Raw genomic sequence first — 22173 nt, 5'->3', positions numbered from 1 at the left:
TCATGCCCTGCTGCCCAATCAAACCATAGGGAGAGCTGTAAAATTCAGCCCGTGGTTACAAGGTGACCGAGGTTGAAAAATAAATATTCCAGGCACACCATATTTTGAAGAGACAGACAGAGTGGCAAGAATGAGCAACCCTGATGGTAAAGGGTGATATAAGGAGAGCAGTGAGAAAGGATTTTGGCTTAGAGATCAGGAAGTTGAATCAGTACGGGTGGTGATTAGGAATAAGAAGAGTCAGAAAACTATGTTGGGAGTTGTTTATGCACCCCTAACAGTCGGTAAACCTTTGGACAGAGCATTAAGCAAGAGATAATTAAAGCTTGTAACAAAGGTTACATAATAAATGTGGGAGACTTTAATCTTCATACAGACTGGACCACTAAAATTGGGAAGGCGGTCTGGAAGATGAGATTGTCGAATGCTTTCATGACAGCTTCCTGGAAAAATATGTTGTAGAACAAAAGGGGGATAAAACTATTTTAGACCAAGTATTGTACAATGAGGCAGGGTTAATTAGTAATCTCATAATAATAGATTTGCTGGGACAAAGTGATCATAATGTTACGGCCGCAGCCAATGTTATTCGCTGAGCAAGCTAAATCCCAGAGGGAAAGTTGTCTTACTGAACATAACTATTTTTTTTGTATTTTGAAAATGAGGGGAAAACTATTGATCCCAGAAGCATAGAATCCCAGTAACGCTTTTATGATTTTAAAATTAAAAGATTTATTAACAAGAAGAAAAAAAAACTTTAACACACAAGAGTAAAATTACACAGTTGAAGCAGTCTCACAAAACATTCCCCCAAAAAAAACACTTGGTCAGAACACACAAGTAAGCTACTTGGCAACAACTGCCTAATACATTTTTAACCGTAAAAATCCAGTATTATTACCCAAGGCAAAAACTGCTGCTACTTTAATGAAGCATACCACACGACTTCTCATACTCTTCAACTCTGCTGTGGAAATCTGAAGGAAGTTCAGAAACAGGGGAGGCGATGGTATTATCACTGGACTAGTAATTCAGACCCAGGGTAATGCTTTGGGGATCCGAGTTCAAATCCCACCATGGCAGATGATGGAATTTGAATCCAATAAAAATCTGGAATTAAAAGTCTAATGATGACCATGAAACTATTGTTGATTGTTCTAAAGACCCATCTGGTTCACTGGAAATCTGCCGTCCTTACCTACCCTGGCCTACATGTGACTCCAGACCCACAGCAATGTGAATGACTCTTAAATGCCTTCTGAAATGGCCTAGCAAGCCACCCAGTTGTATCGAACCACTACAAAGTCACAAAAAAGGAATTAAACTAGATGGACCAGCCTGCATCGACGTAGGCACCAGAAAAGACAATGGCAACCTCAGCCCTGTCAACCCTGCAAAGTCCATGTTACTAACATTTGGTGCCAAAATTGGGAGAGCTGCCTCACAGACTAGTCAAGCAACATAGTTATCCTCATGGAATCATACCTTCCAGATAATGTCCCAGACACCACCATCACCATCCCTGGGTATGTCCTGTCCCACCAGCAGGACAGACCTAGCAGTGGTTTACAGTTGGGGGGAGTTGCCCTGGGAGTCCTCAACATTGACTCCAGACCCCATGAAGCCTCATGGCATCAGGTCAAACATGGGCAAGGAAACCTCCTGCTGATTGCAATGTACCCCCTCCCTCAGCTGATGAATCAGTGCTCCTCCATGTTGAACACCACTTCGAGGAAGCACTGAGGGTGGTAAAGGCGCAGAATGTACTCTGGGTGGGGGACTTCAATGTCCATCACCAAGAGAGAATCCGTAGCGCCAGGCTGGCCTAGTCCTAAATGACATAGCTGCTAGACTGGGTCTGCAGCAGGTGGTGAGGGAACCAACAAGAGGGAAAAACATACTTGACCTCATCCTCACCAACCTGCCTGCCTGCCGCAGATGCATTTGTCCTTGACAGTATAGGTAAGAGTGAGAGACGAAGACCCGCATTCACATTGAGGATACTCTCCATCGTGTTGTTTGGCACTATCACCGTGCTAAATGGGATAGAATTCTAACAGATCTAGCAACTCAAGACTGGACATCCATGAGGTGCTGTGGGCCATCAGCAGCAGCAGAATTGTGCTCGAACACAATCTGTAACCCCATGGCCCAGCATGTCTACTGCTCTACCATTACCATCAAGCCAGGGGATCAACCCTGGTTCAATGAAGAGTGCAGGAAGGCATGCCAGGAGCAGCACAGGCATACCTATAAAACCATAAAATGTAGGAGCAGAAGTAGGCCATTTGGCCAATCGAGTCTGCTCCGCCATTCAATGATAATCCTCAACTCCACTTTCCTGCCTTTTCCCCATATCCCTTGATTCCCTTACTGATTGAAAATCTGTCTATCTCATCCTTGAATATACTTAAAGACCCAGCCCCTACAGCCCTCTGCAGCAAAGAATTGCACAGATTCACTACCCTCTGAGAGAAAAGATTACTCCTCACCTCCATCTTAAATAGGCGACCCCTTACTCTGAGATTATTTCCTCTGGTCCTAGACTCTCCCACAAGGGAAAACAACCTCTCAGCATCTACCCTGTCAAGCCCCCTAAGAACCTTATATGTTTCAATAATTCATTCTTTCCTCTAAACTCCAATGAGTACAGGCCCAACCTACTCAATCTTTCCTCATAAGAAAATCCCTCCATACCCGGAATCAACATAGTGAACCTTCTCTGGACTCCAATGCCAGTATACCCTTCCTTAGATAAGGAGAACAAAACTGTTCACAGTATGCTAGGTATGGTCTTGTATAGTTTTAGCAAGACTTCCTTATTTTTATACTCCAGTCCCTTTGAAGTAAAGGCCAATATTCCATTTGCCTTCTTTATTGCCTGCTGAACTTGTATGTTAGCTTTTTGGGATTCATGCATGAGGACTCCCAAATCCCCCTGTGCTGAAGCTTTCTGCATTTAAATAATATTCAGCTCTTCTATTCTTCATGCCAAAATGCCAACCCCTCATTTTCGCATATTGTATTCCATCTGCCAAGTTTTTGCGCACTCACTTAACCTATCTATATCCCTCTCTAGAATCTTTGTGCCATCCTCTCCACTTGCCTTCCCACCTATTTTTGTACCATCCGCAAATTTGGCGATAGTACATTCACTTCCCTCGTCTAAGTCATTAACATATATTGTAAATAATTGTGGCCCCAACACTGATTCCAGTGACGCTTCACTAGTTACAGGTTGCCTTCCTGAAAATGCCCCCCTTATCCCAACTCGCTGTCTTCTATTAGTTAGCTAATCCTCTAACCATGCTAATATACTACCCCCAACACATGGGCTCTTATCTTATTGAGTAGCCTTATGTGCAGTACCTTATCGAACGCCTTTTGGAAATCCAAATATATTACATCTACTGAATCTCCTTTATTTATCCTGTTTGTTACCTCCTTATAGAATTCTGATAAATTTGTCAGGCATGATTTCCCCTCCATGAAGCCATGCTGACTCTGCTTAATTATGCATTTCTAAATGCCCTGCTATTACATCCTTTATTATAGACTCTAACATTTTCCGGATGACGGAATATTAAGCTAACTGGCCTAAGGATACCTGTTTTTTGTCTCTCTTCCTTTTTGAAAAAGGACATTACATTGGCAGTTTTCCAATCCTCTGGGACTTTTCCAGAATCTAAAGATTCTTGGAAGATTACTAGCAGTGCATCCACTATCTCTGTAGCTACTTCCTTTAATATCCTAGGATGCAACCCATCAGGTCTAGGGGACTTATCGGCCTTTGGCCCCATTAGTTTCCCTCGTACTTTTTCCCTAGTGATAGTTATTTTATTGATTTCCTCCAGTCCTTTTGCCCCTTGATGATTTAGTATGTTTGGAATGCTATTAGTGGTCTTCTACCATGAAGACTGATGCAAAGTATTTATTCAAGTCCTCTGCCATTTCCTGGTTCCCCATTATTATTTCCAATGCCTCATTCTCTAAGGGGCCAATGTTCACTTTGGCCTCTCTCTTCCTTTTTATATATTTAAAGAAGCTCTTACTGTGCATTTTTATATTACTTGCTAGTTTACCCTCAAAGTTTATTTTCCCCCTGTTTATTATTCTTTTGGTCATCTTTTGGTGGTTTTTAAAACTTTTCCAATCCTCTGGGTTACCACTAATATTTGCCACTTTGTATGTTTTTTTCTTTTAACTTGACACTATCCTTAACTTCCTTGGCTAATCATGGTTAGTTTATCCTCTTCCTAGAATCCTCCTTTCTCACTGGGATATATCTTTGTTGTGAGTCATGAACTATTTTCTTAAACGTCTGCCATTGTTCATCAACTGTCTTTTCTGCTAAACTCCTTTCCCAGTCCACTCCAGGCAACTCTGCCCTCATTCTTTTGTAATTACCCTTATTTAAGTTTCGCACAGTTGTTTCCGATCCAAGTTTCTCACTCTCAAACTGAATGCTAAATTCCACCATGTTATGGTCACTGATTCCTAAGGGATCTTTTACTCCAAGATCATTTATTAAACCTGCCTCATTACACATTACCAGTTCCAAAATATCCCTGGTTGGATCCACAACATATTGTTCTGGAAAACTGTCTCAAATGCACACCATGAATTCTTGCTCGTGGCTACCTCTGCCAATTTGATTTGCTTTTTTTACATGCCCTCATTATCTCCTGGTTTATTCTCTATCCTACATGATAGCTACTGTTAGGGAGTTTATAGACTACTCCCACCAGTGTCTTCTCCCCCTTGTTATTTCTTACCTCCACCCATATGGATTCTACATCTTCCGATCCAAGATCATTTCTTGCTACTGTACTTATTCCATCTCGTACTAACAAAGCTACCCCGCCATGCTTTCCTTCCTGTCTGTTCTTTTGAAAAGTCACATACCCCTGAATATTTAGTTCCCAGCTTTGATCTCCTTCTAACCACTTCTCCATAATGGCTATAAGATCATACCCATTAACCTCTATTTGTGTCGTTAATTCAGCTTTTTTTGTTCTGCATACTACATGCACTTAAGTAAAGAGCCATTAATTTTGCCTTTTCACCATTTTTTCCCCCTTTAACCCTATTTGGTGCCTTTTTTTTAATGTTTGTACACTTTGCCCCTTCCTGTCACACTCTGGGTATCATTAGCTAAATAACCGCCCTGCAAGGCTGCCATATCCTTTTGCTTTGTAAGCCCACGTATGCCCTCTCCAGAACCCCCCGCCCCTTATTTAGTTTAAAGCCTTCTCTACAGCCCTAGGTATTTGGTTCGCCAGGACACTGGTCCCAGCCCGTTCCACTGGAACAGCTCCCTTCTATCCCAGTACTGGTGCCAATGCCCCATGAATTGAAACCCATTCCTCCCTCACCAATCTTTGAGCCATGCATTTAACTCCTTGACTTTATTTACCCTATGCCAGTTTGCCCGTGGCTCAGGTAGTAATCCTAAGATTATTACCTTGGAGGTTCTGCTTTTTAATTTAGCTCCTAACTGTTCAAATTCTTTCAGCAGAACCTCCTTTCTGGTCAATGTCGTTGGTACCAACATGGACAACGACAACTGGATCCCTCTGCTCCCACTTCAAGTTCCTCTCCAGCCCTGAGGAGATGCTCTTAACCCTGGAACCGGGCAGGCAACGCAGCCTTTGGGACTCACGCTCATTGCTGTAGAGAACAGTATCTATCCCCCTAGTTATACTGTCCCCTACCACTTCGACGTTCCTATTTTCTCCCCCCACTTGAATGGCTTCGTGTACCACGATGCCGTGGTCAGTTAGCTCATCATCCCTGCAGTCTCCACTCTCGTCCACACAGCTTGCAAGAACCTCATAGCTGTTGGACAGCTGCAGGGGCTGAGGCTCCTCGAACACTACCACCTGTGTCCCCATACCTGCTTCACCTGCCGGTACACCCTCCTGTTGCTCATCACAGGCCAAATTTGAATGACCTAATCTGAAGGGTGTGAGCTCCTACTGGGGCAAAGTGTCCAGGTAACTTTCCCCCTCCCTGATGTGGCGCAATGTCTGCAGCCCGGACTCCAGCTCCTTAACTCGAATCCAAAGTTCCTCGAGCTGTAAACACTCGCTACAGATATGTTCACTCTGGATCACCTTGGCGTCCAGCAGCTCCCACATGCTGCAGCAGCAACACATCACCCATCCTGCCATCGCTATCGTATTTTATTTAATTACTTAATTAATTACTTTAGTATCCCTGCTCTTTATATTTGAAGAATTCCCTGCGGAAATAAGGCATTGGGGTAGAGGACCAGCCATGATCATATTGAATGGCGGAGCAGGCTCAAAGGGCCAAATAGCCTACTCCTGCTCCTAGTTTCTATGTTTACACTTGATTGTAATTTTTTAACACACCAGTATTGATCTCATACTTAACAAGATATTGTTAAGAAAAGAGAAGAAAAAGAAAAAAAACTAGAGACCTAAACACAAACTAAAGACCTTTTATTTTAAAGACAAGCAATACTCGCCAATCCTACTTGCTAAACAGCTGCTCTCCATGCTCTTTAATGGCCTCTCGCCTCTCTCTGCGCTCTTTAAGGGTCTCTGACTCCTCTTGCATGCTCTCACAGTTAATGGCCCTGTTGCTCCTCTCACACTCTCTCACAGTTAATGGCCCTGTTGCTCCTCTCACACTCTCTCACTGATAATGGCCCTGCTGCTCCTCTCTCACTCTCAATGAGGTGAAGCTATAACACAGGACTACTTGCGTGCCAAAGAGCATAAGCAGCAAGTGGTAGACAGAGCTAAGCGATCCCACAACCAACAGATCAGACCTAAGCTCTGCAGTCCTGCCACATCCAGTTGTGAATGGTGGTGGACAAAAACCTCACTGGAGGAGGCTCCACAAATATCCCCATCCTCAATGATGGAAGAGCCCAGCACATCAGTGCAAAAGATAAGGCTGAAGCATTTGCTACAATCTTCAGCCAGAAGTGCCAAGTGGATGATCCATCTCAGCCTCCTCTGGAGGACCCCAGCATCACAGCTGCCTGTCTTGAGCCAATTCGATTCACTCCACATGATATCAAGAAATGGCTGAAGGCACTGGATACTGCAAAGGCTATGGACCCTGACAATATTCCGGCAATAGTACAGAAGATTTGTGCTCCAGAACTTGCCACGCCCCTAGCCAAGCTGTTCTAGTACAGTCACAACACTGGCATCTACCTGGCTATGTGGAAAATTGCTCAGGTATGTCCTGCACACAAAAAGTAGGACAAATCCAACACAGCCAATTACCACCCCATCAGTCTACTTTTGGTCATCAGTAAAGTAACGAAAGGGGTTATCAACAGTGCTATCAAGCAGCACTTGCTTCGCAATAACCTGCTCACTGACGCCCAGCTTGGGTTCCACCAGGGCCACTCAGCTCCTGACCTCATTACAGCCTTGATTCAAACATGGACAAAAGAGCTGAACTCCTGGGGTGAAGCGAAAGTAACTGCCCTTGACATCAAGGCTGCATTGACTGAGTGTGGCATCAAGGAGCCCTAGCAAAACTGGAGTCAATGGGAATCAGGGGGAAAACTCTCTGCTAGTTGGAGTCATACCTAGCACAAAGGAAGATGGTTGTGTTTGTTGGAGGTCAGTCATCTCAACTCCAGGACATCACTGCAGGAGCTCCTCAGGGTAGCGTCCTCGGCCCAACCATCTTCAGTTGCTTCACCAATGACCTTCCTTCCTTCATAAGGTCAGAAGTGGGTATGTTTACTGATGATTGCACAATGTTCAGCACCATTCATGATTTCTCAGATACTGAAGCAGTCCATGTCCAAATGCAGCAAGACCTGGACGATATCCCAGCTTGGGTTGACAAGTGGCAAGTAACATTCGTGCCACACAAGTGCCAGGCAATGACCATCTCCAACAAGAGAGAATCTAACCATCGCCCCTTGACCTTCAATGACATCACTGAATCCCCCATTTTCAACATTCTGGGGTTACCATTGGCCAGAAACTGAACTGGACTAGCCATATAAATACTGTGGCTACAAGAGCTAGGAATCCTGTGATGAGTAACTCACTTCTTGACTCCCCAAAGCCTGTCCACCATCTACAAGTCACAAGCCAGGAGTGTGATGGAATACTCCGCACTTGCATGAATGAATGCAGCTCCCACTACACTCAAGAAGCTTGACACTGTCCAGGACAAAGCAGCCCACTTGATTGGCACCACATCCACAAACATTCACTCCCTCCACTACCGACGCACAGTAGCAGCAGTGTGTACCACCTACAAGATGTACTGTAGGAATTCACCAAGGCTCTTTCGACAGCACCTTCCAAACCCACGACCACTACTATCTAGAAGGACAAGGGCAGCAGATAGATGGGAACACCACCACCTGGAAGTTCCCCTCCAAGTCACTCACCATCATGACTTGGAAATATATCACTGCTCCTTCACTGTTGCTGGGTCAAAATCCTTGAACTCCCTTCCTAACAGCACTGTGGGTGCACCTACACCACGTGGACTGCAGCAGTTCAAGAAGGCAGCTCACCACGACCTTCTCAAGGACAACTAGGGATGGGCAATAAATGTGGCCCAGCCAACGAAGCCCACAACCCATGAATGAATTTTAAAAAACAGACTGCATTCTGGAAACAGAGTTCTCTGACTTGAAACTGGATGGCTGCTTCAAAATCACAGCTTTTCTCAGCACAGAGCTGGTCTCAGGGCATCTTCCCCACACAGCCACCTCAACTCAACTAAACACCTCCCTTAAATATCTTTTTTTTCCTTTTCATCCTGGACTCCATTGTCCTAAGCATCTCTTTGAACTCAACTTTTCCAAAAGATTAAAATCTTTCATGTCTTCTTATTGCCTCCATTTTTGGGTCAAATAAAATTTAATAACCTTCCCTTGTTTAGTTATGAAAACTTCGTAAGTTGAAAAATCCCTTAAACTCCTTTTGAAATTTAGCAGCTGAAAAGTCAAGCCCTTACCTATCACCTAACGCAAATCTTAAAACCCACCTATTTACTTGTAATTCCAACTTCACCATAGCACCTCATTACAAATGCATGCATCTAGCATGTTTAGTTTACATCTCTCCGTTGCCATAGACAAGCTGTCTTTACTAACCCGCCCCCAGTTTAATACCCATCAGAAGCCCCCACCCCCCGCCACCAAGGTCAGCATTTCCCTTTAACCCTAACTGCTGGTCTCTGAACCCCAGTCCCCAGCCCCCCTCATCCGGTCTTGCAGCGGCTATTTTGACAGGTCCGGCGAAACCACCAACCTTGGACTTGCCTGGGCTCCTCGGTGTGGTGGGACTGCCTGTACTCGCAGCTGTGGTCACACTCCCGACGGCACTGCTGGGTCTGCAGAGCTGTCGGCTATCCGATTGACCAGCAGCTCTCTAAGATGGGACTTGCTACCAAGACAGGACAGAAGTCTTGCCTCAAAGCAATAAACGCTCCTCCCAGCATTAAATTGCTGTGAGGCAGCCATTGGGATCAGGGGCGGGCTCCCACCCTGACCACGATGTCCCATAAAATCTTATGTTTTTATCTTATGCCCTTATGTTCTTACATATCCATCATGTAACCTCATCACAAATGCTTCAGCAAGATGATCGTAAAATCATACTTTTTAAGAAAATACATTTTTGCTGATTTTCTGTTATATATGTTTACTGCAGCCAAAACAAGGCAGAAATGGCAGATAATCCTTACCATGTAATCCTTAAAAGCATAATAACACCCCAGGATTGTTCTGGGTCTCCTTTTCAGAATTTGTTCCTTGATCAGGGAAGAATTTAAGCCACTAGCTGTTTTTGTGTCTGAATGAATGTGTTTCAGTTGCCCTGGACAGAAAGGGTACTGAAGTAGTAAATCCTTTAAGAAAATCAATACATGGTTGTTTTAAACATTGATGACTCACTCTTCCTCTGGGGAATGAATGCTTTTACTGAATTTCTGATTCAGTGACTCATATGCAGCCCTCAGTAACTCTGAACCCAGATGATCTCAAAAGATATGAATAAGAACCAACTGATCAAATTATATTTAAAGTAGTGGTGCTTCATACTTGATTTATCTGCTGTATTGCTAGATGAGGATAAATAGAATGAGTATGTCTTGTGAAATTGAAATGTTACAACTCAATGTAAACACCACGTATATAGTTAATTTTATATTTTTGGTGAAGCTAGATTTGTCTAATCCATCCTCCACTTGCATCCCCTTCCATATCCTTATCTCACTAATCACATTTTCCCCCTCAATGCATTAAATTCAAAATTCTAATTTTCATTTATTGATCCCCTGAAGCTCAACTTACCCAGCCTGTACAAACTCCTCTGGCTCATTTGGCTTCCTGCTAGCCTCCAATGTATCCCTAAATTCCACCTCTAGTAACAAAGCCTTCAATTGTCTCAGCTCTACTTTCTGGAACCTTCTTATTCAGCGCTAGGAGATTTTTTTTTTTAGCCATGAGGAGCACCAGGGCAGCCAAGATACAAACCAGTTTCACAAATGGGCTGGAGCATTGCTCAGGCACTTCAATCTGACTTTGAAGCAGCTCCTCCATTTAATATTTTTGGGAGGTCTAATAAACCTTTCTGTAGCTTTGTTCAGGTTCCTAAAGAACTTGAGGTGTCAGCTGTGGCTCAGTTCATAGCACCCTCGCCTTTGAATCAGAGGGTTGTGGGTTCATGTCCCACTCCCGGAAACCAAGAACTGTGATTGTACTCGAAAGAGTTGCAATCTGTGACTGTTGATAACTCGAAAGAGTTTCCTAAAGAACTTGCTGCTGGTTGGCCCTTGGGAGAGCTGAAGGCCTCAGACTTGTCCCCATTGGATCCTTATCCCTATATGTAAAAGTAACTTGTTGCTATAGGTTTGCACCATGCACTGTTGCCGTTTAGCACATTCACTATTTTCAAACACATTGTCACAAGCATTGGGGCAATATGGATGGGATGGTCAGCTGAAATCTGCGTGTTGCACTGCAGGTTGAGAAAGGAGCAGCATTGAACAAACTGACCTTTGACAGCTCAAAACCTGCTTCAAATCCCAGTTTTACTGACAGTTGAGGTCTGTAACTCTGGAAGGTTTATATGGCTATGTATCAAGTGGAGACCTACTGATGGACAAATTGGGCTGAATTTTCATCTGGCTGTGGAAGATAGGCCGGCAATTTCCTGCTACTAGCTGGTATGTTCAGTTAGTCAACATGCGTCTGCCTCTAGGCCATTCTGGAACAGGCTGGAATGGGGGTGGGGGTTGAGTGCTACCCACTCGCAAGTTTTTAAAAAAAATTATTCCTTCATGGAGTGTGGGTGTCACTGGCAAAGCCAGCATTTGTTTCCTATCCCTCATTGTCCTTGAACTGAATCATTTGCTAGGCCATTGCAAGAGCAGTTAAGAGTCAACCACATTGCTGTGGATCTGGAGTCGCAAGTAGGCCAGACCGGGTAAGGATTGCAGATTTCCTTCCCTAATGGACATTATTGAACCAGATGGACAATCGATGACAGGATAATGGTGACCATGAAACTAGCTTTTAATTCCAGATTTATTAATTGAATTTAAATTCCACCAGCTGCCATGGTGGGATTTGAACCCGTGTCCCCAGAGCATTAGTCTCGGGCTCTGAATTACTAGTCCAGTGACATCACCACTAAACCACAATCCTCCCCCCACTCCCCACATTATGGTGGCCAATTTAGCCATCTAAAGGACCTATTAAGACCACACAGTCAATGCCTACTGGAATTTTTCAGTCAGTATGCAGGCCTCCTGCTGAGGCTAAAACATGGCCAAAGGATGGAGATGGCCTCCCAGTGGCAGACCAGGGTGGGGCTAGCGCTCCATCCTGCAAAGAAACTCCTCCACCACCACCGCCACCTCCCCACAGCTGTCATAAACATAGAATTAAAGCTACAGCCAGTGGCCATCCAGTGGATCAAAGATGGCCGGCAACTGTAGTCTCTTTGTATTTATAAATTTGGAAATGGTCTTCAGAGGCACCTCCGTCTTGAGGTGCCGTCTCTTTCTCCTACCAACATTGGCAGCTCCCACCTCTGATTGTGGGATTGTCAATGTTTCAGTGCTGGAGGGCCTCCTGTTTGTCGCCCAGCCTCGGGAGCCCACCCATCATCCTTAATTGAATGGGGCTCCCAGAGGCAACCACATAGCTGAACACCTCTCCCAAAATTGCTTACTGGGCCCCACCACCAGGATCTCCAGGTTCCCAGCCCAGAATTCATCTTGGCATCAGGATCAGGACCCTAAAAATCCAGTCCATTATCTCATGTGTAGGGTGTGTAAAAGTGGATAAATTAACTAATCCATGGCACGATAAGGATGAAGATTAGAAAACACAATGAAAATGTAAAAAAAATCTAAATTCGACATTGGCAAGAATAAAACTATAATTTATTTTCTTATCAAACCAAGATAATTACAATGTTATCACAAATTATAGCTGAAGATGATGAAGTGAATTATAATATTGTTTTATACTTTGTTTAAGTGCTTAGACAATTAGACCTATGACTCGCATTTCATTGTGTTTTATTATACTGACGTGTTTTAACACTAAATTCTGTTGACATGGACTTATTTATTTCTAATTTTTGTATTTTTATATTTGAATTATGTAGAAACCCATTAATGAAATGATTCATTTCTGTTCTATATAGATGTTGCCAGGAATGCTGCAATTGGATCTCAGGCTCCTCGTTCATCCATTGCTGACTTTGGTGGTTCTGTGCAAGCTCTAGTTGGAGACCGTAGCACACAGAGCTCTTCACATGCCAGTCAGTCATCAATGTTTACATTTGAAAACCCAATCCAGGTTCAGCCCATTCTTTCATCCAGTGCACCACAGGACTACCTCTTTCTGCACCAGTGTATGAGCAAGAAGAGAGAAAATACTAGGTATGAATCTACAGCTGAATACAATGCAAGAGGCAAAATTCATATAATTTGCTTTTCAAAATAGCAGGAAAACGTCTCACTATGAGCCGTCATCAGAACATGTAACAGAGTTGGGTCATGTTTTGCATATGTTAAATCGGAATCACAGGCAACTTGGAGCTGAACTCATCAACATTAATTTACAACATATGCCAGAGATGATCATTTGATGAGAAGATTGGCTTACCAATCATTCTTCATTATTTTTTCAATTGAGTGATTGAAATGAGTTTGACCAGTATCACCCAGTTCACAAGTGTGTTTGTGTTTGCAAAAATTAATTCTCGTTCTTCTGCGGTTATGGCTTGAAGCTTGATGGAAGTTTACGTTATAATTTGTGTATGGTCCAGCCTGATTTCTCATTGGTGCAGAGCTACTGTACATAGAAAAGAACAGCAATGGCTAAATGTTTCAAGGCTAAACATTCTGCAACTTGCTGTTTGAAGGCAAAATTCTTCTAAAAATATCTATGTAGGAGCTTAATAGCCTATGGAGTAAAGTTGAAATGCTGGAACTGCTCAGGCATTTAGATAGTTCACTGATGACCTCTAATGATAAAAACCCAGTACTGCAAGATTATAATAGAGTCACACTTGTGTAATGCCTTAGACCCTTATTTTCATGCTGCTGGGGCGAACATGTCTAGAAAACAAAATTGAAGTACACTGACATTTCTGTCTTTAACTTGTATAGGCTCTGATTGCCTGAATGGATAGTGAAAGCAGATTCAACAATGCATTCCAGATTGTAACAACTTGTGTAAAATAATTTCCCCTCATTTCTCCCCTGGATTTTTTTTGTCAATTAGCTTAAATCTTTGTCATCTCGATACTGACTCTTTGGAAACAGTTCTGCTTTTTTTTTCAGAACCATTTCCTTTTCTACAGTTATATCTAACATATGCTCATCTGTTTACCTCCTGCATTTACTTCTACTATCATTTGTAAAAGCAATGTAAAATATTTATTTATTATCTCTGCCATGCCTCATCTTCCATGGTTAGATTCCCTTCTTCATCTCTGAGCAGTCTTATCAATTCTGCTAACTTATTTTCTTGCATCCTCATTGAAGTCGTAACTATTTCCTTTCCTATTGTCTGTTGTTTTTTGGAATATTAACCCTTACTCTTTTCCCTGTTTTTCTCTGTTAATTTTAAAATATTTTTTGTCTCTTCTCCAAGGAAAGAATTTTCTGGTCAGTGTGCAGGGGCGGGCCTGACACACTAATGTGTAAAATGATGCACGATGACATCGGGCATGCATCCCAACGTCATTGCGCACCGTCATTTCGTTCAGCGGGCGCGCACCGGAGTCAGCTGCGTACCCACCGCAATGTAAACAGCCTATTAAGGCCATTAAGAAATTAATTGAGCCACTTATGAACGCTGCCCGTCCAACCTTAAGATTGGCGGACAGGCAAAGAGCCCAAGTGGTCTTCATGTTTTTCGGGAAACCTTATCCACGAGGGGGATGATGTTTCCTGATGCTTTTATTAAATAAATAAATAAATTTCCACAAATATAAAAACATGTCCCCACTAATATGACACAGTTACATGAGGAGACATGTTTAAATAAATTTCTAAATCATTTCTTTAATTATTTCAATATACGTTCAATCTCCCTGAGGCAGCTCCGTGCCTCATGGGGATCACTGTGCTCTTTCGTGCGCATGCGCTACCGGTCACGAATTATGCTGGGCGGGCCTTAATTGACCCGCCTGCGTAAAATGGCGGTGCGCAACCGATTGCGGGTGGCAATTGGTTCTGCGCCCGCCCCTGCCCGCTCTCACCCAGCCTGCCCCAAAGCTGTTTTCACCCTCATTACCTTAAAGCCTCTTTGGTTCCCTTTCTCTGCTGCTAATCACTTAGATTTTATAATAATGATAAAGGTGATGCTATCAATGTTCACTTTATTAAGGAGTAAATCAGGGAGCAATTTCCAGTGTTGCCCATTCAGTTATTCGCAGAAATCCAGCAGTTGCTGTAGGATTTTTCCTGGTCCTCCATAAATTCCACTACATCAGTACCTTGTCAATAGACCTTACATTGAAATTTGAATTTATGCACTTCTCCATATATACTTTCTAACCACACTAGAAAAAGTTAGAGCTTTTCCATTCAAGTATGTGATTTTTTAAATGGAAAAATAAGTCCTAATTATTGCCAAACAACTTCATTGACACTGAAAGTTAACATTTGAACATTAAGTCTCATTTCTTCAGATTTTAATTGTTAATTATTGTTGGAGTTTCTTTTTCTTTTTGTCTCTATCTTAATCCCATCTTTCTTTCCCTCTCTTTAATTTGTTTTCTGTACATGATTTTAGATTGAATTAAATGTTTTAATTTCCTGATTTAGCCTTTGTGGATGCAAAATGGGATTCATACCACCCATTTGGGTATTAGAGCTGCTGTTGAGGGACTAATACGGCATCTGATGCATACAAAATCACACCATTTTGGTAAGGGCCTTAGCCAGTGTGCAGCTAACCCTCTACAGTTATGCAGAGCAGGCAAATCATGATGTCGATCAGCGTACAATGCTTTTTGCATGCCTGCTGTGCCATTTTTGCCTGAATTGCCCTTAAGAAGGTGGTGGTGAGCTGCTTTCTTGAACTGCTGTAGTCCATATGATGTAGGTACATCCAGAGTGCTGTTTTTTTTTACTCTTTCATGGGATGTGGGTGTCACTGGCAAAGCCAACATTTGTTGCCCATCCCTAATTGCCCTTGAACTGAGTGGCTTGCTAGGCCGTTTGAGGGCAGTTAAGAGACAACCATATTGCTGTGGGTCTGGAGTTGCATGTGGGCCAGACCAGGTGAGAATGCAACAATCGATGATAATGTCGTGGTCACCATGGACTACCTTACAATTCCAGATTTTTTTATTAATTGAATTTAAATCTTACCAGCTGGCATTGTGAGATTTGAACCCATGCCCCCAGAGGATTAACCTGGTTCTCTGGATTACTAGTCCGGTGCACAGTCTTCCTGCTAGGGATCCCTGTTAGGGATGGAAGTCCAGGATTTTGACTCAGCGACAGTGAAGTAACAGCTATGTAGTTCTAAATCAGGATGGTGTGAGCTTTGGAAGGGATCTTGCAGGTGGTGGTGTTCTCATGTATCTGCTGCCTCTTCCTTCTAGGTGGTAGAGGTCACGGGGTGGTAGGTTCTGTCGAAGGAGACCTGACAATTGGGCTTGGCAACTTGGCAGTTGCATTGCTTCTTGTAGATGGTACACACTGAAGCCATGATACACGAGTGGTGGAGGGAGTGAATGTTTAAGGCAGTGGACTGGGTGCCGATCAAGCGGGCTGCTTTGTCCTCAATGGCGTAGAGCTTCTAGAGTGTTGCTGGAGGTATATTCATCCAGGAAAGCGGAGAGTATTCCATCACGCTTCAGACTCTGCTTTATAGATGGTGGACAGACTTTGAAGAGTCAGAAGGTGAGTTACTCACTGCAGAACTCCCGATCTTTTACCTGCCCTTGTAGCCGACAGTATTTATATGTCTGGTCCAGTTATGTTTCTAGTCCATGGTAAACACCAGGATGTTGATGATGGGTGTTTCAGCGATGGTAATGTTGTTTAGCATCCAGAGGAGAGAGCTAAATTCTCTCATGTTGGCAATGGGCATTGCCTGGTACTTGTGTGGCATGAATATTACTTGCTACTTATCAACCCAAGCCTGAATGGTGTCAAAGCATCCAGGCATGAACTGCTTCAATATCTGAAGAATTATGAATTTTACTGAACACTGTGCAATTATCAGTGAATATCCCCACTTCTGATGTTGGAGGGAAGGTCTTTGATGAAACAGTTGCTGAAAATGATCCCTTAAGGAACTCCGACAGTAATGTTCCTAGACTGAGATGATTAGTCTCTAGTGAGCACACCATCTTCCTTTGTTCTAGATATGACTCTAACAGTGGAGTGTTATACCCCTGATTTCCAATGATGTTAATTTTTTTAGGGCTCCTTCATGCCACACGGTCAAATGCTGCCTTGATATCAAGGACAGTCACTCCACCTCATGGCTGGACTTAACTCCTTTGTCCATATTTGGATCAAGGCTGTAATGAGATCAGGAGCCCTGTGGCCTAGGTGAAATCCAAACTGAGCATCAGTGAGCAAGTTATTGCTGAGTAAGTGCCACTTGATAGTATGGTTGATACTCTTTCAAGTTATCAACAGTCACAGATTGCAACTCTTTCGACTACAATCACAGTTCTTGGTTTCCGGGAGTGGGACATGAACCCACAACCTTCTGATTCAAAGGCGAGGGTGCAATGAACTGAGCCAGATGATGACTTCTGTCAATTTTGCTGATGATTGAGATAGGGCAGTAATTGGCTGGGTTGGATTTGTCCTGATATTGTAGACAGGGAATTCCTGGCAATTTTACATATAGTCAGGTAGATGCCAGTGTTATAGCTGCACTGGAACAGCTTGGCTAGGAGCATGGCTGGTTCAGGAGGACAAGTCTTCAGAACTGCTGCTGGGATGATATTTGCTGACGCATTCAGCCAGTGAACAACACTGTTATCACTGGCTGCACATGGAACTCATTATAATGAGCAGACAGCGGGAAGTTGACATGCTGCATGCGTGTTTGGTTTGATGGTACATCGTGATCCTAGTGGGGAGAGGGGAGCTGAGCATTATATAATTTAGACCCCTCTTCTTAGTGAGGATTCTTCAACCTGATTGAAGAGACACACTGCTGGGATTCTCTGCCCCCCCCCCCAGCACAGCGGATCCCGCTGCAGCTGATGTGACGAGCCATTCATAAGTCCATTCACTGTGGCGGGACCGGAAGATCCTGCCAGCAGGGGGGCCGGAAAATTCCAGCCATTGTTTTTGTCCTGCTCTCACAGGTCTTAGATATCCTATGGAGGCTGTTACAGTGTTTTAAATACCTTTTGAGGATATCATGCTGTTCAAAAGCCCACAAAAAGTCCACAGCTAGAAATGTAAGAAACAGCATACAGTGCTGACCACAGCGTTCAGGCTAATATTTTTCACGCTATTTATTTAACTAAGCATACTACTCCTATTTTAATAGAGTAGTTAGTTGTTGCTGTGCACCATGTCCATTGTCCTGATTTGCTCGGACACATCTGCAGGATGGAAGTCAGTTGCATACCTGAGGACTTTATTGAGAGGCAGCCAGAGCCAGATAAGCAGTAGGAAGCCCAAAGCCCCATTTCAAGGGTGCTTGTAAGCATGACATGAAGGCCCTAGACATCGATTATTACATGTGGGAGTCGCTAGCTGACGACAGAGGAAAATGCAATGCCTCCTGTGGGCTGGCGTGCACCACCACTGTGACTAGTGGCCACAGAGGCTTGGCAACAGATGCCAATGCTGAAAACAAGAACCCACAATGACACTTGGCAGCTTCATGTGTGGCACTTGTGACAGAACCTGCCTATCAAGGATTGGCCTCTTCAGCCATCAGTAAAGGTGTGCCTTAAGAAGACACCTCATCTGAAATGTATTTGTTGTTTGCATGTCCATCATCTTTCACAGATGGAAGGATGCTGGAACAGAACCAATTGTGCTAGTCGCCAGTCTTAAATCTAAACTTTCCCTGCCCCTGCCATGTTTGGCTAAATCCTCCCTCACTGTTCTATTTGTCCTCTCCTCTAAGGTATTGAAGTCCTTTCAGTTTAGGCAAAGGTCATTCCTTTTCTGTAATCTTCCCATGTTCCCAAAGTGCTCCAATATCCCAAGAATGTGAATCTTCCCAGCAGCCCCGAAAACACTAAGCTGATGTTCCTAATAGTCCTTTCCTTAACCTGTCACTCACATGAAACAGGAAGCAACCTGGAATTTACCACCATTTGAGGTCCACTGCATCTCTGTTGATCTATCCCTTAACCTAATTTGAAAATTCACTTTAACCAGCGCTGTTTTCATGCCCTCATAATTGCCCTTATTTAAGTTTAAAAACATAGCCAGAATTTTTCAGTTGGCGGGCGGGCTCAGCGGGGGTGGGTGGGGGCAGTCATGGAGCCGATCACCACCTGTGATTGCCTCCGCGCCACCATTTTATGCGGGCAGGCCAATTAAGGCCCGCCCAGCGTAAGACGCGAGCCGTATGCTCAGTGCTACCTGTCCGGGCGGTGGGAAGAGAGAGAGTCAGGGCCAGCACTCTTTCGCTCATGTGCATGAAACAGTGCTTCAATCTCTCTGGGGCATAGAGCTGCCTCAGGGAGATTGAATCGCTATTGTAATTAATGAATAAATAGATTAAAAGTTTATTTAAACATGTCCCCTCATGTGACATGTTTTTATATTTAGGAAATTTTTAAAATTTCATTAATAAAAGCTTTAGGAAACCCCATCATGCTCATGGATGAGGTTTCCTAAAAAACATGAAGGCCGCTTGGCCTTTTCGCCTGCCCCACAGCCTTAAGATTAGACAGGCAGTGTTAACAATTACATTAATTATTTCCCTAATGGCCTTAATAGGCTGTTTACGTATTGGCGGGCGCAGAGCCAACTCCAGCCTGCGCCCGCTGAACAAAATATCGCGGGTCTGCGCGATGACGTTGCGACACACGCCCGACACCATCTCACATCATTTTAGGCGTCAGAGTGTCGGGCCCGTCACCGCACGCTGACTGAAAAATCCTGCTCATAGTCTCAGACCCACGCCTCTCTCCCTTAAACTGAATATAAAATTCAGTCATATTATGGTCGCTGCTACCTAGGGGTGCCTTCACTATGAGATCATTAATCAACCCCATCTTGATGCATAATACCAGGTCTAGTATAGCCTGCTCTCTGGTTGGCTCCAGAACATGCTGTTCTAAGAAACTATCCTGGAAACAGTCTATGAACTCTTCATCTAGGCTCCATTTGCCCATTTGACTTTCCCAGCCTGTATGTAGATTAAAATCTCCCATGATTATCATTGTGCCTTTCTGACAAGCTCCCATTATTTCTTTCCTTATGCTCCACCCTACCATGTGGTTACTATTAGGGGGCCTGTACACAACTCCCACAAGTAACTTCTTGCCTTTACCATTTCTCATCTCTACCCAAACTGTTTCCACACCCTGGTTTCCTGAATTTAGGTCATCCCTCTCTATTGTGCTAATACCATCATTAACTAACAGAGCCACCCCTCCACCTTTTCCTCGCTTCCTGTCCTTACTAAATATCCTGTACCCTTCAATATTCAGGCCCCAGTCCATGTCCTCCTGCAGCTATGTCTCTGTAATTGCTATCAAATTGTACTTACTTATTTCTCCGCGCACTCTCAGTTCATATGTTTTGTTTTGAATGCTTCATGCATTCAGATACAGAGCCTTTAGTTGTATCCTTTTATTCTTTTTATAACCTATAGTCTCATCTGTTGATTTACTGTTCGATTTATTCTTTCTACCCCTTCCTGTCAAGGTCCGTTTTTCATTTCCTGTATTAATACCTTTTTCTTTTGCCTTGTCTCTATTCTTTGATTTACCACATCGTCCCAAATTTGATCCCTTGCCCTCACTACTTAGCTTAAAACCCTCTCTACTTCCCTGGTTATATGGCTCAGAAGAACACCAGTCCCAGCACGGTTCAGGTATAGACCATCCCAACAGTACATATCCCACTTTCCCCAGTAGTGGTGCCAATGCCCCATGAACCAGAACTCACATCTCCCACACCAGTCTTTGAGCCACGCATTCATATCCCCAACTTTTAATAAAAGATTTGAACTTCCAGTTACTAGCTGAAAGAATGATATGGCAAGATGTCATGTTTTAGAAGCTTCTACTGTGACAAATGACTAAAAACTCTATTGACTAAATACTATTTTCTTTTTGTAGGCATCTTAAACTTTAACTAGTGCAAGTGAAATTCCCTATTTATACTTATCATCCATCACATCCTCATCAGAATTACAGTCCATGGTTGCTCCCAGCTTCTAATGTATTTCCGCATCCACGTTTCACTGAGTAATAATTTCAAGTGACTGTCTCTAGGCAGTTTGCTTAGTTTTTGGAGAGTTCCTTAAATCCACCACCAGCAGTAAAGCCTATTCTGATTACTCTTCTTTCCCCTGATCATACCAGTATAAATCTCCCAGAATCCTTAGACGGCTGTTGGATGTGTCTCTTCAACTGGAGACCGTCTCCCTCCAACATCTGGCTGTGGTAGCTCATAAAGCCAGCAGCCTCTCCTCTTTGCTGACCACACAAAAATCTCTACTGTCTGTGTATTATTCATTGATTTATAGGGAAGCCTGTAACCTGATCTCAAAAATGGCTTCCTCTGCCCTCTTCAAATTCCTGTGCACATTTTTGTGTCATTTACAAATTTGTGGCTGGTTCCATTATTGAGAATGGACAATCCAGGCCAGTGTTTATGCCCCTTGTTCAGGACTCACCCACAAGTGGAAACAATTTTTCCATGTCCAGCCGATGAATTTTAAGACCTCTATCAAATCACCTCCTGGTCTGCTCTTTTCCAGAAAACAGAACCACAACCTGCTGAATCTCTAACAATAGTTGCACCTTTCCAATTCCTTGTGAATATTTTCTGCACTTTCTCCAGTGTTTCAATATTCTTTTTGTCGTAAGGGGGCCAGAACTGCACACAAGTGTGGTCCAGCCAAGATTCTATATAACTGTAACATCACTCTGTGGTTTTGTATTCTCTTCCTCTAAAAATAGACCCCTGTAATTTGGTAGCACTCTTTGTAATCTTATCAACTTGCAGTGCTCTTTTTAGTGATTTACGTAACTGTATATACCTAAGCTGGTGCCATCTGCTAGAAAATGCCCATGTATGGATGCTATATAAGCAGATAATCAGTGGTGCTCACTGCCTGAGAAAAAAAGACAATGGGTGGAAATCAACACTGATTTGCACGAAATGCAGTAGCGGATGTGAAAAAAGGTGTTTTACCTGTCGGTCGTAATGGCGGGCTTTCATACCAAATCGTCCACTTCCCACCTCATTAATTATGCAGCCACAGGAAACATGCCGTCTCGCTGGTGGGCGGCCTCTGAATTGCCTGCCACGCCATTACCTCACAGTTTCCTCACTCCAGGCGCCATATTTAAACTGTAGACACACACACAGTTCTCAATGCTTGCAGCCCAGAATTGCTCCAGTGAAGACATAGCCCTGAAAGCCAAGAAGAGTTGTGAACTGTCACTGGAATGCCTTTTGGAGCCCCGCCATGATGTCCTCCAGTCCTGTTCTGGTTGTAGGAAGTCC

General features: G+C 43.5%; 1 protein-coding gene across 6 annotated transcripts in view; it reads left to right on the top strand.

Moving 5' to 3' along the window:
- The window catches only part of gab2 (GRB2-associated binding protein 2), a 354556-nt gene that overhangs the window by 307463 nt on the left and 24920 nt on the right, over positions 1–22173 (top strand). For all 6 annotated transcript variants that reach the window (XM_078545684.1, XM_078545682.1, XM_078545681.1 and 3 more), the window contains one exon: positions 12678–12915. In XM_078545684.1, coding sequence (XP_078401810.1) covers positions 12678–12915 — 238 coding nt within the window. The remainder of the gene's footprint in view (positions 1–12677; positions 12916–22173) is intronic.

The sequence above is a fragment of the Cetorhinus maximus genome, chromosome 7 (genome assembly GCF_964194155.1).
Source record: "Cetorhinus maximus chromosome 7, sCetMax3.hap1.1, whole genome shotgun sequence".
In the NCBI taxonomy this organism is placed as follows: domain Eukaryota; kingdom Metazoa; phylum Chordata; class Chondrichthyes; order Lamniformes; family Cetorhinidae; genus Cetorhinus; species Cetorhinus maximus.
This window is presented reverse-complemented; position numbering and strand designations above follow the sequence as displayed.